General features: G+C 42.4%; 3 protein-coding genes and 1 long non-coding RNA gene across 6 annotated transcripts in view; 2 read left to right on the forward strand and 2 right to left on the reverse strand.

Annotated features, from left to right (window-relative positions):
• The window catches only part of kif1ab (kinesin family member 1Ab), a 26,152-nt gene extending 16,276 nt beyond the window's left edge, over positions 1-9,876 (reverse strand). For all 3 annotated transcript variants that reach the window (XM_035634455.2, XM_035634456.2, XM_035634454.2), the window contains exons 1-15: positions 9,743-9,876; positions 9,254-9,326; positions 6,091-6,622; positions 4,762-4,933; positions 3,027-3,100; positions 2,620-2,799; positions 2,390-2,458; positions 1,877-2,055; positions 1,622-1,733; positions 1,200-1,277; positions 1,020-1,085; positions 911-928; positions 730-808; positions 545-623; positions 61-203 (exon numbers count right to left, since the gene is read on the reverse strand). In XM_035634455.2, coding sequence (XP_035490348.1) covers positions 61-203; positions 545-623; positions 730-808; positions 911-928; positions 1,020-1,085; positions 1,200-1,277; positions 1,622-1,733; positions 1,877-2,055; positions 2,390-2,458; positions 2,620-2,799; positions 3,027-3,100; positions 4,762-4,867 — 1,183 coding nt within the window. In that variant the 5' untranslated portion in view covers positions 4,868-4,933; positions 6,091-6,622; positions 9,254-9,326; positions 9,743-9,876. The remainder of the gene's footprint in view (positions 1-60; positions 204-544; positions 624-729; positions 809-910; positions 929-1,019; positions 1,086-1,199; positions 1,278-1,621; positions 1,734-1,876; positions 2,056-2,389; positions 2,459-2,619; positions 2,800-3,026; positions 3,101-4,761; positions 4,934-6,090; positions 6,623-9,253; positions 9,327-9,742) is intronic.
• Positions 9,851-13,661, forward strand: agxtb (alanine--glyoxylate and serine--pyruvate aminotransferase b). Its single transcript, XM_035634460.2, has 11 exons — positions 9,851-10,210; positions 10,586-10,778; positions 10,889-10,953; positions 11,110-11,210; positions 11,322-11,392; positions 11,480-11,564; positions 11,781-11,879; positions 12,418-12,487; positions 12,673-12,768; positions 12,994-13,122; positions 13,350-13,661. Exons 1-11 carry the CDS (start codon positions 9,935-9,937, stop codon positions 13,455-13,457), a joined length of 1,293 nt encoding a protein of 430 aa, XP_035490353.1. The 5' UTR covers positions 9,851-9,934; the 3' UTR covers positions 13,458-13,661.
• On the reverse strand, positions 10,016-12,845 carry LOC118311004. The gene is made up of 3 exons (XR_004793886.2): positions 12,603-12,845; positions 11,669-11,709; positions 10,016-11,234 (listed from the first exon to the last, which is right to left on the reverse strand). It is a non-coding gene; the product is annotated as an uncharacterized LOC118311004 (long non-coding RNA).
• A 166-nt stretch (positions 13,662-13,827) lies between the features above and the next one.
• On the forward strand, positions 13,828-17,787 carry thap4 (THAP domain containing 4). Its single transcript, XM_035634462.2, has 5 exons — positions 13,828-13,947; positions 15,153-15,303; positions 16,423-16,532; positions 16,813-16,916; positions 17,116-17,787. The coding sequence occupies exons 1-5, from the start codon at positions 13,923-13,925 to the stop codon at positions 17,230-17,232; spliced, it is 507 nt and encodes a 168-aa protein (XP_035490355.1). The 5' UTR covers positions 13,828-13,922; the 3' UTR covers positions 17,233-17,787.
• The last annotated feature ends 111 nt before the right edge of the window (positions 17,788-17,898 follow it).

A 17,898-nucleotide genomic window follows, 5' to 3' on the forward strand; every position in this document is an offset into this window, starting at 1 on the left:
ATATACAGTATATGTGCATTTTCAGTGAGTGACAGTAGTGTTTAGCATTGTGACACTCACTCTCTATGATGTCTCCCAGGCCCTGTGCAAACAGCAGGTCCTTGAGCCGAGCCACCTCCTCCTTCAGCTCGCGCACCAGACGGTTGTTAGGGTCCTCGTTGATGACAGCGTTGCAGCGGATCTGTTTGGCGCGGTCAGCATACCTGGAGGAACAGAGGTCAACATGCCATTCATTTTTAAAGAAAGATGATGACACAAGATCTAAAATGAGAAGGATGCAAAGCCAAGGAAAACAGTTCTACAGAGATTACACTGAATGCATTTGTTGAGACATGATACAGTCACTGCAATCACTGTTCCATTATTGATGCACATTACTGAATGTCAAGTCTATTTTCCTCAGGAATATGAAAATACATGCACCGAAATGCTCCCGGATCCAATCTGTTCGTCGAATCTGCACGTTGAATCTGTGTCTTTAAAATTATCTTTGCAGGGGAAAATTATCAATTTTCAGAAGATATTCTATTGACATTTTTCTCACCGGAGGGTGCTGAGGGTTTCATCGTAGTTAATATCGGCAGGGCTTAGGGCGGCCACCATAGCGGTGCGAGAGTTTCCCCCTAAGAGACAGAACACAAGGCAATGCTTTCGTCAACACAGGAAGTTAATATTATCATTATTATTGATGATGATAATGTTTTAATATTAAAACGTATGTTTGCATACCTAAGTTCTCCCTCAGAAGCCAGGTCAGAACTGAATCTCTGTATGGAATAAAGCTTTCCGCCTTCTTCTTTTTCTTGTTCTGTACACAAAATAAACACACATTTATTTATGTTTATGCTTTTGCTACAGAGTATATCTGATTTGTCGTTTCAAAGAAGCTGTGACAGATGGCATTGCTTACCTTGTTTGGTGCCGAGGCCTGAGAGTTGGGAGAGAAAAGCTTGTTATTCAAGTGACAGTAAATAAAAATGTTCAGCAGTGTATCTCTGATGACAAGTGTAAAAACATACCAGTTCGGCAAGACCAGAAATAACTTTCCCCAGTGTGGTTAAGGACTTGTTGATGTTTGCTCCCTCCTGCAAATGTAAAGAAACAAAAATCAGTTATTCGTCCAACGATGATTGATTTGAAGTGGGTCTCACAATAATTACTATCAAAGGTCGTATCAGTAACAACAGCCTTCCTCTCACCTTCAGTCTGGTTCCTTTAGCTCCGGTTGAGTCGGCTCTCTCACTGCCGGCCAAGTCAACCAGGCTGATCTTGCTGACCTGCATGATGATAAGACAGTATTCTCAAATTAAACTGCTCTCAATTAAAAATGTTGACACCCACTACAGAGAACAAATGTCCCCTGAAACTACAATAGGAGAACAGGCAGTAAAAGGCCATGTGTGGTTATTAATCAATAGCACAAAGCATTCATGAGATAACCACACCCAGACGGCCCGAGTCGGGTCATTAAAGGTCATAAAATACTTTCAGCATCGCAGCATTTCTGCCGGAGGTGTGACATGTTTCAGACTAAGAGTCGTATTGATTTGTTTTTATATGAAGCTGAAAATATATCCCCATGTCAGATCTCTGAGGCATGAGCAGAGCTTGGTGTCAGGACCTTCTCTGACGTGTTGTCCGAATCCATGTCGTGTTTCTTCTGCGTGAAGATGATGTTGAAGACCGCGTGGGAGCGGCTGCTGGTCTCGTTCATGTTGGTAGCAGCCACAGTTCTGAAAAGACAAAAAACATCAGTTGTTCCATCCACTGATTAATTTAAGTTCATCACAACCACATCGCTCATCTGTTCATCAACCGCCCATCACCACATCTACCCATCGACTGGTTGACCTCTCATCAACATCAGGGCAGTCACCTGGCTTTGTTTCCAGAGTCCATCAGGTCCTGGATGTCGTTGTAGGAGGTGACGGCGAGTTTGGATAAATCTTCCACGTAGGGTCCCATCAGAGGATGCTCTCGGACACGCAGGTTGCCTTTGTTTTTGGGGTTCAGCAGGTCACGCACGCGTTCACAGTAAATCTCCATGTAACTCACCTGGAGAAGGAGAACGGGCAGTCGTGTCATAACAAAATATCCTGTGAGTTTTTCAAGTGGCTATCGCTATGACTTGGAAGCTCCCGGTCTATAACATGAAAAGATTAGAATTCAGATGAAATAACTTCTGACTAAAATAATATAATTAAAATCCTAGCTGTCCCTCTGAAATATTTGTAATGTTTCCATAAATTGACTTAGAAAAAACCTAGAAAATCGTAAATAAATTCAGAGATATTCACAGATTTTAGAATATCTGCGACTGCATTGCAAAACCTGCTATACATGTGGAAAATAGCATTTTACTGATTAGGCACAATCTGAGATGACTCACCTCCACAGAGTACGACTTGCTGTTGTCATTATTGCTGTCATTGATCTTGGTGAAGAGGTCCTCGCACAGCTAGGGAACAATGAAGGGATTGTCATGAGGTCTAACGAGCATTTTTTTGTATTTGTCCTTTTTAGACACATTTTAATAAATAACTTCACAATTTGCTTTCTCATTGGGAACATTTACATCCTTAGTTTTTATTTATCAATCATGACTGTCCACTGTATTACCAGGGGTATGATTCCTTCTTGGTCTGTCTCCTGACGTCCCATCATGGTGTAGCTTTTGCCGGCCCCTGTCTGGCCGTATGCAAATATGCAGACGTTGTAGCCTTCGAAGGCATGAAGCAGCATCTCCTCTCCGATGTCTTTGTACACCTGCATCTGAGATGCATAGTTGATGTCCTCAGGCTGCAGACATGGAGGGAGAAGAGTGGAAATAAAGACAAAGACAAAAAAAAATTATGAGAGACAGAAGACCATTGTTTTTCACAGCATGACATGACTAGTATAAAATGTTTTCTATACGATGAAATTATACAAAAATTCTGATTAATATATTTCAGTAGTTATTGGTGATAGTTGTAGTGTTATTTGCTGAGAGCGGTTAAAACTGAAATGATTAAATAAAAACTCACCGTAGTGTGTGACCAGTAGGAAAAGTCAAAGTTGAAGCTCTTGTTTTCTTTCGGCTGTTTGGGGTTCAGGATTGCTAAAATGGAGCAAAACAGATCCATCAATTTAACAACCTGCATTACATTAAATTTCAGTCTATTCACTGTCAGCTCTCCAGAAGGCAGACTGTGGAAACATTTCAATTCATACGGATTATAAATCTACGCAAAACATTTCCACACACACACACACACACACACACACACACACACACACATTCCCAAACAGTCCCCAACATTCTAGATGAGGAGAGGGGTGGAGAGACTGGACAGACCACTGAATTGGCTACAGCTGGACTTGAGATTTTAGTTAGCATCAGTAAAAGAGGTTTTAAATGCACCATCATCTGTTTTAAAGGGGAGGGTGCAGTAGAGTGTTTGTAGAATATGAAACAAGGACTGAGCAGGGGCAGACGCTCCACTGTATCGCCCCCCTGTGGACATGTTCAACATTGCAGCAGAAATGTTCTCCTGAAACATGCACTCAGACAGAAACAATAGCGAAGCTATAAAGCAGAAAGAAAGGAAAAAAAAAAACAAATATAAGAAGAGAGGGAGCCGTGAGCACCCACATTCACAGTCAGTGCAGGTAATGAGCTGAAATAATCAAAGTTTGAATCTTTGGCTCGGATGAGGTCATTAAAACCACTGACCAGCACAACAGGCACAGACACGCACACTTGCATCAGCTGACCCCGTCAGGGCTCAACCAGAACAATGGGGTCTTTTTGGTCCCTGAAGCTCGTATGGTGAGAGCGCAGAGCTGCGGCGGTCGCTACATCCGACACACACTGACCGGCCTCAGGCCTGACTGAAGCTTTTTTGTTTCTCTCCCTATAGCTGCCAAGGTGCTGCGTGCCTCCCTGTCCACTCTCTTGTTGCTGGAGGCCAAAGCTGTCTACGAGACAGACACAGTCTGAGGTGGAATGCTAAACTTGTCTCAGTGTAGGAATATGAACAAAACAGAACCTGGACGTCATTTCGTCACTGGGTTTCACACTCTAAAACCACAAGTAAAACTTACATGCTTTGCCTCATATATGAAGTTCAAACTACTGTGTCACTTACATTAACAATGCATGATTCAACCGACGGGGAAAATGATTTTCAAGAATTTGTCACTACTTTCCATTTAAAAATCTACTTAAAATCTATTCACTGCAGACAAACGCCTGCAGCATTTATAACCATAGACGGTATATAAAATGGACCTAGTCATCGGGTCCAGAAAGTGAAGCCAATGAGGAAGTAACCCTTTATTCTCTCTGGATCAGCAGCAGAGGGCGACTCCACTGGTTGCAAAAAGAAGTCAGTTTATATAGGAGTCTATGAGAGAATAACCCTTTACTTATCATTTTGTTTACAATGACAGCAAACACACACAATATACAGCAATTACTTCTGGTTTCAAAAGAACAAAATGGCGCTTGCCAAAACTCAAGGCCTCATAAGGGTATAAGATAATGCTGTTTTCATGACAGCGTCTTATTCAAACTATTGTCTTAATATCAGAATATTAATGTCCATGTGAGCATAGTCAATGTGCGAACCAGATCTACCAGATTCTTGCGTTACTCCTCATTACTATGTAAACATTAAGTCCACATCCATCAGTGTTATGTGACTAGTGATACAGCCGTATCATCATGCTGTAGCCGTAACCTCTCCAACGACTCTGCAGCCAGCGGCCAATACTCACTCGTGGTGTTTCCTGACATCTGAATGATGCATTTACTGTCCTTCCCGATCTCTCTGGAGTTGAAGGGTCGAACCCTCACCGCCACCTTCACTGACGCCCCCGCCATGATGCAGGTGGGTTTGTGGGCGAGCGGTAGAGCTGGAGATCCGTGTGGCTATACACACCTGGCAACCTGCACAGGTAGACGACGAAAAAAGCATTTGTTGGATTCATTAGCAGCAGAAGTGGACATGCAGGATACAGACGTCAGTTGTCATGCACCAAATGGTGTCATTACACCTCTTTTTTACATCATATGGTTTAAATATATTCTTCACCTGAATGTTTAAAAGGCTTGTTATTGTTATTTTTGCTTCAAAATTGAGGGCAGGGCCTTGTTGGCCTAAACAATCAGCTGGGAATAACATGCTCCTCCATTTTCAGGCCCTGATTCAGTGAGTTCGGCTTCAGACAGACACCCACGGCTCCTGAAACACGCCGACTAAATGGCTGAGACATCATTTGTCAGGGAAGATCATCTGCATCCCAGTTATTCTACGGTAAAATGGCTGCTTATTCTTCGGGCATCATCCCCTGGCCTCATCCCCCATCATGAGCTGAAGGCCCTGTGGTGGAAGCGTCTCCCCACCGCCCCACATCACAGAAAATAACAAATAGCTGAGCGTGGTGATCTCCCACAGCAACTTCGCAATAATCATTCCTTTTATAATACGGTTGTTTTTCGTTGAAACCCTTTAAAGGTTTTCTCTGTCCCTGACCCGATTATTGAGTTTGGTTTTTATTTGCGTCATGGCAGCGCGACGCACATCCACCTTCGTCCAACGCAAACGGATGGATAGGGAAAAAAAGCCCTCCTGCACGTCTTTATCTCAAGTCATTATCGGTCCCGTGTACTTTTGTCGAGGACAATATATCACAAGACAGTGAAGACTGCGAATATTTATAACCCGAGTAAATATTGTCTCCATCTTGCTTCGCGTGCCGCGCCTCGAAAACAGGCCGCGTAAACACAAGCGCCACAGACACTTGCCCATCGACTGCGTCAGAGAGGAGGTCAGAGAGGACTGTCGAAGCACTTGTTCGTCTATTTTGAGCACAGACGTTCACAAAATGGATTCGGAGCGTCGGTGCTTTCCATCTGAGACAGTTGCTCGCAGCAGAGGAGAGAGATATTTAAAAAAAATAATAATAAATCCGGACGGCGTCCTCGTTTGTCGCGTCTGGCTCTCGCAATCACACGCGCATCTACCGCCCTGAACATAAAGGCGTGACAGCCCTTGGTGCTGATGCTGTAGCACGGAGAACAACCGGAGAGGATCCGTGTCTTACCTCGGGTAACTCAGACTCGACGCCCAGTCCACACAACGACAGGCTCCCGCGGTGCGTCCTGCTCAGACCGCCTCTCTGACCGTCCTCGGTGAGCCCGTTGGCGCATCCATACGTGGAGGATCCGCCCGGGGGAAGAGCCACAGCCTCAGTGTCGGCGGCGGCGCAGGGTGGGCTGCGTGTTGAACACACCGCGGTGCGTCGGTCGGAGCGGGGCGCTGGGGGGAGGAGCGAGGGCCATACGGATGAACAGGAGGATGGATGCGGGACGCTCCGGCGAGCCGCCGTCAGTCGGTCCGCAAGTCAGTCTGCAAGAGGGGAAATGGCGGCGCTGCTGTGCCAGGGCAGGCGAGGAGGCGGTGGTGACATCAGCATCATCAGCATCATCAGCATCATGCGCAGCGAGCGGCCATGAGGCAGAGTGATGCAGCACAGGGGCACAGCAGAGGAGAGGACCAGGGCTGGACCATAACCATGGATGGATACTGAACGGGCACACGAGGCACAGGCCCGGGGTACCCATGGACCACAGCCTCTGAATAAAACAGAAAAAAAGAAAAGAAAAGAATGAATAAGAAACACAAAATGATGCAAAAGGCCACAAAATGGACAGTAAGTTAGTAAAAAGAGACACAAAAACACAAACAATGATGCAAAAGACAACAAGAGACACAAAATAACTGAAAACAGAGATGCAAACAGCCACAAAGACAAAACTGCTCAATAGTGACAGGAAATCAGTTAAACTAGATGCAAAATGACCATGGGGACAGAAAATTACTAATAAAAATTTTTGCTGTTTTTTTCAAAAAAAATTACAATGACTGCATTACACAAAAAAAAGTATGACTTGACACAAAGCAACTCAAAGAGATGCAAAACAAGTGATGACTTGTGTCTCTTTCAGTCCGGGGATCCTCTGTGTCCAGAGGCCGGTGTCTCATAATCTACCAGGCCGCAAACACTGCGTGTCATCATTTCACATACTTGAATATTTCCATTTTCTGCCACGGTATATATTCACCACCACATTAATTCATCAACTAGTTAAGAACTACTTTAGTGGCTGAGATTTTTCAAACAAAACATATGATTAACTGAACTAAATAAACTTTTTAATCATTTTAATAATTCAGAGGTTTGGACGTTTGCCCAAAAGAAGCATTGTTAAGGTGTTACTTTAGGATCTGGTATAAAGAATAAAATATTCAGAAGATTAATCCATAATAAAAATAAAATAATCAGTGGCAGCTATATACACAAATAACACCTAAACTGAGCTCAACCCCTATTACAATAGCAGAATTCTCCTTATACATCAATGTACAGATAATAATAATCCTAGGATATACACCCTCTTCACCGACTACACTGAAAAAGAAAGGTTGCTTACCTACTTGAAAAAAAAAAACTTAAATTGGTAACACAAATAAATAAAGTTTGGTCACCTTCATAAAATTTTCAATTGTCTAAACTTGATAACTTCTTAACTTGTTCACTTTAAGTTGAACAAACCTACTTTACTTTCAGTGCAGGACTTTTAAAGAGTGGTATTAGTACTTTTATACCTCAGAAAAAGATTTGAGTTCTTCCTCCCCCCCTGGAGACACTAAAATAAATATCCACTTTCCAAATTCAACACAAGAATGTGTATATTAATTTGAGAATTGAGAATCCAATTATAATTGTTTTGTTCTGACAAGAGTAACCAACATCTGAATCTATGTATACAGTGTAGTGCCATCATGTGGAAGGGTTACTACTGGTTGAAAAGCCAATTGATAACAAGCAAATTGATAACAAATTAGTACACATAATCACAACGCCCCCTGGGGACAAACGTGTCTCCCCCTGTCTCTCTGTTTTTTCCTGCCCCGGCCCTGGCTCCTCCTGCCACTTTGTTTTTGATAGATTTTGAGTTTTCAGTCCAGTGCAAAGGCCAGAGAGAAAGTAACACAGAGTCCCACTTATTTACAAGTGGTGTAATTATTGACCAGGCCAGACTCGGAGAGAGGCCCCTTCTGCTGATCCTGCTTTGACATAGCAGGTCAAAGAAAAAGGCAGCAACGTCAGATATTATTCAAATACTTATATCATTTGAATAATAAATCTTGACTTTTTAACTTTCAATAGAAAGAAAGGGCTATTGTGTCCCCGACCGCGAAATCGCCATTTCATCCGGATACATCTTTCTAAATGGAAATGTTCCACCTGAGTTTGGAGTTCCTTAATCTTTCCTGTCGTTTTGATCGCAAATTTTCATCATCCCTAAGAAGAGAAAAGTTTTCCGTACCTTAACACTTAACACAGACACAACTGGCTGACATATTCACATGAGGCCAGTGCACACTTGAACTTGAATGTTGACCATGAGCAGGGAACATCAGGGAAAAATCTGTGTTAGAATATTTTGTCGTGAGAACTACAAGTCACCACGATTCTGGCCCCGCTCCCTTGGCTTGGACAGACCTTTGGCGCAACCACTAACAAGCAACACAACCTCAGCGGAACAGCCCGACGTACTAAGTGAAGTGGACAAAACAAAATGAGGACATGAGGACTCAGAGGTCAATACACACTCTGAGGTCAGGGTGTGTTTCTGACAAGCCGCCTTATCTACACTGTGTCCATGTTAAAGGTGCCTAGTAAAAAATGGTTTTAAATTCCATGCAGTACAGAAAAATATGGTGTGTTTCTTTTCTTAACACTCCACCCGCAAATACAATCAAATCTGAGATCCAGTCGGATGTCTGGTGTGAACTGCTGCATGACTCAGATGTGTCTGGATACAATCTGTATGAAAATGTTTGACCCGACGTGTGACATTTTATAGGGAAAAAAGAAATCTGAATCAATAACACAGTCCAATATGATCATAAATTATTTCAAATTTTACATCACAAGGAAGTTAAGAACCTGAATGCGGCCTATGCACACTACACAATGAAATTGAGCTGTTTCCTAGAGAGTGTTTGTTTGTGTGTGTGTGTGTGTGTGTGTGTGTCTGTATGCATCTCCATGAGTGTGTTTGTGTGTATATTTGCCTGCCCATCCTTTCTCCTTGCAGAGAGCAGATTGGTTCTCCGAGGGGAGACTCCTCTTTACGATCCAAATGCTGACGTGAGTGGAGGGGCAGACAAAATCAACAAACCACCTGCAAACTAACCTGAACCGGATCCAAGCTGCAAAGTGCAAGTCCTCACCTTTCCACCGGAGTTCAAGAGTCAGTTGCTGTGGATCTAACCCAGAAATGAGTCACACACAAAACAGTCCTGTTGGATCATAACTGTGACTGTGACAAATCATGCACTGTTGACTCTTATTAAATATATACAATTATATATTTATATGTATAAATCTGGACAGATTTATACATATTTTTAATTCAAATAATGGATTGAAAAAGATATATTTTTTACATGATGTCACATATACATCTGAAGTGTGGACTGTGTAATAACGTGACTCCGAATGATGTATTGTATTGTTTATTTGGACACATGTTCTCACCATATGGGAAACAGGCATTGATAACAACATGGTCAGAGGCAAATTGGTTCAAAAGTTCAAAAAGCTTAAACTCTTGATTTTAAACCAAAGAAATCAAGTCTATACAACACCACACACTTTTCTTTTGTTATTTTTTTGCACTTACTTTCATGACCACCAGTGAGCCCCTTGTTGCCAACCTTGAGGTCGGCGGACGCGCACCGCCCCTCGTCCAACAGGTCAAAGACCTGTTTGTTTTAAATCCTCACGCAGAACTCACAGTCAGTCCGAGTCTCTCCGTCTGTCGCTGGTGAGCTCATTCGGTGCGAGACTCTCGGGACACACGACAGCAGCCGTGATGCAGCGGTCTCTCTTCAGCCGCGGCGCGCTGCTGGCCCAGCAGGCGGCGGCGGCGGCCCTCGACGGGCCCCTGGCCGCGAGGAGCGCGCCGCTCCTGCAGCGCCTGGAGCGCTCCATGTCGTCCGTCACCATCCCGCCGCCGGCCTGCATGCTGCGGCCGCTCGAGACTCCAATGCGTTACCTGTTCGGGCCGGGGCCCTCCAATGTCCCTCCGCGTATTTTGGCCGCGGGCTCGAGGCCGATCATTGGTCACATGCACCCAGAAATGTATGAGGTAAATGTTTTGCTCGACCTTCTTGCCCCGAACAGACTTGAGGACATTTTCAACAAATTGAGAAAAAATTGAACTCACATTCTGAACTTGAGTACAACTTGAGGAACGGGTTCGGGTTTTTTTGCGTAAGATTGTTTACATAGATATTGCTCGAGTAAAATGGGTTGAATATATTTGAAAGTTTTGTTGTGGTACACCAGTTTTAAGTAAACCACAACAACACAAAGACATCCACTTTTCTCATTGAACTATAACGAGATAATCAAAGATCCATAGTTATGCGTAATTACGCACAGGCTACGATAAAAACACACAATAATTGGCGACCACATCTGATTTGGAGAGGTTGTTTGACGTTTTCACTGTTTGTGTTAGGTCATGAATGACATCAAGAGAGGGATCCAGTACGCCTTTCAGACGGAGAACAACGTGACGATAGCGATGAGCGGCTCGGGGCACGCGGCTATGGAGTGTGCGGTGTTCAATACGGTGGAGCCCGGAGAGAGCGTGCTCATCGGCGTCAATGGAATCTGGGGAGAACGCGTTGCAGAAATTGCTGAGAGAATGGGTACATCTATCTTCCTATCTATCTAACTGTCCGTCTATCTATCTGTATATCTGTATATCTGTCTGTCTGTCTGTCTGCCTGTATTAAATCATCAATGTTTTTATCTTCAGGTGCCAATGTACATAGAATGGTGAAAACCCCAGGGGGATATTTCACGAATAAGGAAATTGAAAAGGTAGGCTCAATGTCCTTAACAGAACTTCATGTACTTTATCTACAGTCTGCGAACTCAACTGTCAGACTCAATACATAACTAAGAAACGATCAAATGTAAACAGTAACTAGAAGGCATACTAAACAATAAATAATTAAACTTTATTCTCTTGTTTAGGCCATGGAAAAACACAAGCCTGTCCTGTTTTTCCTCACACACGGAGAGTCCTCTGCTGGCCTCTGTCACCCAGTAGATGGCATTGGAGACATCTGCAGAAAGTGAGGCACATTCTGCATTGCCCCCTTTAAAACAAAACATAAATCACACAGTTGGCTATATAGTTACAAAGCATCATGTTTTCTCGCTGCTCACTGTCATACCTCCCGCAGACATAATTGCCTCTTTCTGGTCGACACGGTCGCTTCACTTGGGGCTGCGCCAATTTTTATGGACAAACAAAGTAAGGAAATGATGAAAGATACAAATGAATCTGCTTGCTACTTTGCACTTGAGTGTGATATAATCTTCTTCTTCCCTACTCTCTCAGATATTGACATTCTGTACACTGGTTCTCAGAAGGCTCTGAATGCACCTCCTGGCACAGCCCCCATCTCTTTTAATGAGAGAGCATGGTAAGAAAAGACTCTGTGGTGTGTGTGTGTGTGTGTGTGTGTGTGTGTGTGTGTGTGTGTGTGTGTGTGTGTGTGTGTGTGTGTGTGTGTGTGTGCATGTGTACCTGCACGTATGTTTCCAGATACGAGTCCTAAATTGTCACAACTGCCAAAAAGAATAGAAAAAATCAGAACTTAAAAGAAACACAAGCTCTTTGTCTCTGTTGCCCCTCACAGCCACAAGATGTTTAACAGGAAGACAAAACCGATATCCTACCTCTTTGACATGACATATTTATCCAACTACTGGGGTTGTGATGGCAAACCAGCCAGAACGTAAGTCTGCTGCGGCCGATTGATTTACAGGCTCAAGAGTCATTCTGCTGCATTCATGCCTATTGTACTCATACCCACTGAAACTTAACTTTAACTGTTACTTTAATTGCAGATGGTTTCTAAACCAACTGTTGTAGAATTAAAGTTTGAAAAGTTTGCAGTAGAGCTGCAACAGTTAATCCATTAATTGATTTGTAATCGATTACAAAATTAATTGCCAACTATCTTGATAATCAATTAATAGGTTCAAGTAGTTCTTATAGGAAAAAAAAGTCAAAAATCTCCGATTTCAGATTCTTAAATGTGAATATTTTCTCGTTTCTTGAGCTTTGGGAAACAACATCAACATTTTTTACAATTTTATGACATTTTATGGACCAAACAACTAATCCATTTACCGAGAAAATAATCGTCAGATTAATCGATTATGAAAATAATCATTAGTTGCAGCCCTACTTGGGAGTCAATGTGCTTAGAAAGGTTCATCATATAGTCTATAGCACCAGTGTTTGTTAATCAAGTGAGTTCTGGGTTTCAGATACCACCACACTGGTCCAGTGTCTGGATTCTTCGCCCTAAGAGAGAGTCTGGCGATTCTTGCTGAAAGGGTAAAGGGGCCTTTTGCCACTTTCTTTCTAGTCATATAGTCTTTACTTTGAAACAGGGATGATGGTACTACTCACCTTACACATATACCACACAAATTATTAACTGTGAACTCACCACCAACTGCAAGAACCTTCCCTCATCCGTCTTATCGCCACGAACCGCGTCACTCCTCTACTTCCTCTAGGGGCTGGAGGAGTCCTGGAAGAAACACAAGGAGGTGGCAGCCTATCTGTACAGAGGACTGGAAGACCTGGGCCTCCAGCTCTTCATTCCTGAAAGGGTAAGGCAGACGTACTACAGATTAAAAACCTGATGTTTCGAAGAACAACAAATGCATTGTGCCAAACAAAATGGATATTCTATAGCACTGGAGAAGGACATAAAAGTAAAAGTTACAAATATGAGTGTGTATCCCTCTGTAGATGTGGGCCTTCCCGGTTGGTGTTGCCCTGTTCTGACCTCAAGGATTTAAAAAAAAATTTAAATGATGTAACATGTCGTGCAGGATTTGAGGCTTCCTTCTGTCACCACCATTGCCATCCCCAACGGCTACGACTGGAGGGAGATGTTGGTCTACATCATGAAACACCACCAGATGGAGATGACTGGAGGCTTGGGCCCTTCCATTGGCATGGTGAGCTGTCTGTGGCATTTTATCCCTGTACAGGAAAATAAATGGTTTCATCTTTAAATACATAGAAAGAAGGAAAGAAAAAAAAAGAATAATGCCAGGTAATTGAATTTGAATGGTTCAAACGGGAGCAACGTCATCAGTCGGGTGTTTTCAATAGCTTCCTGAATCACGCTGCTGAGTCACTGTGGACTCTGATGTGCCGTATTCTCTGTCGCCCTTCTCATTAGGTGATGAGGATCGGATTGATGGGATACAACTGTGAGAAGAGTAATGCTGACATGGCACTGAACGCCCTGGCAGACGCTCTCAAGAACTGCAAAAGGAGCAAAGCCTAACAGACCAGATTCCCCACCTGCAGGAAGGACGTCTGGGACAGTGCATACCTTTTAGTAATGTGCGCGTGTGCTTTTGACTGCAGATATTTTATTAAAACAACAAGTAGGCTAGTTTTGAAATAATAAATAAAAAGCTGATGTTGCCCTGTGGTCCATGCTGTGTGCACTGAAACATGTCAATAAAATATGCTTTATTTTATCAAACCTGCTTCAGAGTGTGTGGAAAATAACAGAATTTCAGACTTACCAGCAGAAATCTGGAAATGTTAACCTCAGTTACATTTCTCAAACAATTTCTTCTTCTTTCTTTTCTTTTTTTTACATTCCTGTGGTGCTTAACTACATTTCCCATGATGCTCCTCTGTCCCTCTATATAAGCACGTCACATCGACACAGTCTCATTCTAATTTAGTGACAGTCACTCCTGTCAGGTGCATGCAGTCCTACTAGCTGTCGTCTTTATTAATGGCGAGTCCTGTGAATCACCCGGGTAGGTTCACTGTTAAATTTTAATTTTGAGACCGAGAAATATTAAATCCATGTCACGTTGACCGACACTTTTGTTTAAAGTGTCACTAGAGGCAGTGTCGCTGACTGAGGTTTCACCTGTGGGCTTTACTGACCAACGTGGTGCGTTTACGGTCCGACCTGTTTTGAAAATTGAGAGAAGTCACCTAGCGGCAGAGAGCCTGTCGTCCTGAGGTGACCTAGTGTGCACGTAAACCAACGAGTCCTCCAGTGGACGTGGTGACGGCTACGTTATCCAAACGAGTTGAAGTCAGTCACCTTCGTCTATGTTTCTAACACCGGCTTCTGCGTCGGCTTCCTTTTCAAGCGCTTAAGCTTTTGCCAGAGCCGAGATTTGCGACAGCGGAAGTCCAAAATGTTTGCTCGTCACGTGACTCGTGTGGACCTCTGATAGTTCCCCTTAGTTTTTTGGCGCGCAATTAGAATCCATTATGCAGAGCGACAGAACTGCGATTTTTGGTTTTTAGCAATCAATCAATGAATGTATCGATTTACAATATAGCAGACCGACTTGCCATGTAGTTACTCTATGAAGTTAGTCAATACGGGGTTTTTTTACTTTTTTTTTTCTTTCATACGCATGTTGATTTGATTCAGGTGTGCTGATGATCTACAATCTGATAATTTAAACGATCCATGACTCAATTCTGCTGCTACTCTAATGCGCTGCTCATCACTTCCGGCATTGCTGGGGAAAAATGGTCAATTGGAGTGAACGCAGTTGTCGCTACTCTCTTTTGCTTCTTCTTCTCATTCTTTAGAAACCCCACAGCAGTTCGGCAGGTTAATTCAACGGTTGTCTACAGGAGTTTCAACAAAAACGTAACATTATCACCTTCATGAGCGTTTACTGACGTTCTGTGGCACAATCGAGTTAAGTGAGGCTTGATAAATAGACACTGACTGCTTCTTGTAAGCAGTGGAGTCGCCCCCCCTGCTGGTCATTCCAGAGAATACAGCCCTTGAGGCACCTTCACATTGGTCTCACTTTCTGTACCTGGTGACTACGTCCATTTTATATTATACAGTCTAGATGCTTGATACTACTGAGTCAAATCCAAATTGGTGGTGCACCACCCACCACCTCCTCTCATGCATTGTCTTTCTGTGTATTCATGATAGTGCTGAACAAACTGAGTGTGTGTTTCTGTGTTTTGCCATCGGCAGAGCTGAACCCAGCCCTCCTCCCTTTGGACTGGCTGGTAGGCACCTGGGAGTCAGACGTGCCGGGGAAGGGCGTCTTTCCAACCATAACCCCTTTCCGCTACACGGAGACACTGCACTTCAGCCATGTGGGACAACCGATTCTCAACTTCACGTAGGTTGACACGTGAGCAATCACCCGACACCAGAAACATGTTGTCATCTCTGATTGACCGTTTCAAGCCTGTTTCACTGCTGACCACACCCAGCACCGTAGATGGTCAGCGTCTGTGAGAATAAAGTCGTAATATTATGAGACTAAAATAATAATTTAAAAATGATATCATTGTGAGAAAAAAAATTATAATATGCCAAGAGTTTTAGGCTTTGTCTTTTTGGAGCCTGTGTTAAAATGAGGAATTTGTAGCATCTTGTTAGGTTTTACTAGTATGGGTTTGCACCACATTATCATAAGTATCAAGACTTTGAGAAGATTGTACAAGAAACTGTCAATACCGAAGAAAGAACCTCACAGACTTGGAGAATATTTCCTCTTTTGTCGAGGAGGAAATGGCTCGTAATATGATGACTTAATTCTCATAATATTAAGACTTTTGTCTCAAAATCTCAGGGTTTTTTTCTTCAATATAACCTCAGTAATACTCATCATACAAACCACATCCACCCCTACTGTCACACATTTTGAGTACACCAGTAGGCCACTGCAGCAAGGGGAGAAGTTAAACCACTGGAGGTCAGCAAAAGCAAGATCTTCAGGGGAATTTAAAATCCAAATGGTAGTAAAATGTCATCACATTACAATAATAATAACAATATTAGAGGAACCCATTAAAGGGATCCTTGCTTTGACATTTTCAGACACCTGAGCTTCTCTCATAGTTCAAATAGAGGTGAGTTTTAGAATTAGAATGTTTTCTTAACTCTGAGTGAGATTAAGTGTTTTTTTTTTTACTTTGCTACCAACAACTGTTGGCTCACAAAGGAGCTTTCATGTCAACATTGTGCTAATTTGACTTTGCCAAAGATGCAGTGGAAACTAGGTGAGTAGAGTAAATGTGTTTTTTTTTGTTGTTGTTTTTTTTTTTTTTTTTTTTTCTCTCGTACAAACCAACCTGCATACACACGTAGACAAATCATTGTTCACAGCAAGGTTCTGAAAAGGCTTACAATAAAATAAGTCAAAAGTACTATAAAACAGGGGAAATTATTTAAAATGGGTAATGGAAAAGCCTTTCAGTCGTCAACTGATTTCCCACTGATACTGTGTTGACAGGTTCAATGCCTTCCATGTGGAGTCTAAAATGCCTCTGCACAGGGAGTGCGGCTTCATTCGAATGCAGCCGGAAACCAACAAAGTGGCGTTTATCATCGCACAAAACTCAGGTAGTGACAATTTATGTCACTGGATTTAACCATGTTTCCAAGTCCTCACTTGTCATTTTTCCAGGAAGCAAGTACTTCTGACTGCTTTCCAAGGGCATCAACTGCTTTACAGAATAGACAAAATATATTTTACAATATATTTTAGTGTTTTGGATGTATAACATTTGATGGGACTTTCTTCTGCATAAGGCCTATAGTGCAACTTGCATTATATTGTATTAGGTTTTTCATGCTTGCATTATGCAATTATGCATTGACTTCAGAGTGATGTCTTCTACAGGTCTGGTGGAGATTGAGGAGGGTGAGCTGAAAGGGCAGCAGCTGAACCTGCAGACCCACGCTCTGGCTAGAATTTCTTTTGCCAAGGAACCACATGTTAAGCAGGTAAAATTGTGATTCATCGCGCACCAGTCGTCAGTATCAACTATTTCATTTGTTCAGCAAATAAATGTCTGTGCTACATTTCTTTCCACAAGGCCCAACAGCAGCAGAACTTTTCTCAGGGAAATTATTATTTAGTGAATAAAATGGCATCTCAGCTGCTTTGTGCAAGTGACTTCACCGGCTCTTTTCCATCTTTCAGATTTCCAGACTATTTCAGCTCCGACCAGATGGGAAGCTGGAGCAGACAGTCTCCATGGCAACAGACAACCAGTCAATGATGCAGCACTTGCACATCACCTACTGTCGGTCAGCTTGACCCAACACATAGACAGGCTTCTTATGCATAAAACAATTGCCTTAGTCTGGAATGACAAAGGTTGCTAAAATAGGAGTCAGATTACCATATAGACAGCTCTACAGTTATACAACTATATATTTATAATATTATGGTATGTGGAATGTTGGTAAATCAGCATAGCTGTAAAATAAAACTTAACCATTAATGGTACATACAGGAACATGTTTGTTGAATATAAATAATTGAAGATTTTGACTTTTCCATTAATTTGTTATACTTAATGGCATCCTCCTCAGGGAATGGTGGCTTTACTTATGTTTATATTTGTTGACCAGATATTTGATCTTTGGGCTGCAGAGCTTATAACTCACTGAAATGATATTCACTACAATGTCATTTTATCGTTATCTTACTATTGTCATTGTCAATATAGTCAATATACTGTATTTTGAGTTTTTGTTTGTTTGGCATTTGATTCATAGAATCTTAAGTTATGTTATTGGGTTTTTTTTACCTTTTTTTTCTCTGACCGTGTTCTTCCATCTCTATCGATTACAATAGTTTTGCTGGCAAGTTAAATTTGTCCATTAGTTTCTTCTGTACTTCACAAGCCTGGTGATGCTATTCTATGGCTTCCTCTCAATTCAGTCATCTTTGCACTTGGAATGTTCCACCAAGCAATTT

The sequence above is a fragment of the Scophthalmus maximus genome, chromosome 5 (genome assembly GCF_022379125.1).
Source record: "Scophthalmus maximus strain ysfricsl-2021 chromosome 5, ASM2237912v1, whole genome shotgun sequence".
In the NCBI taxonomy this organism is placed as follows: Eukaryota; Metazoa; Chordata; class Actinopteri; order Pleuronectiformes; family Scophthalmidae; genus Scophthalmus; species Scophthalmus maximus.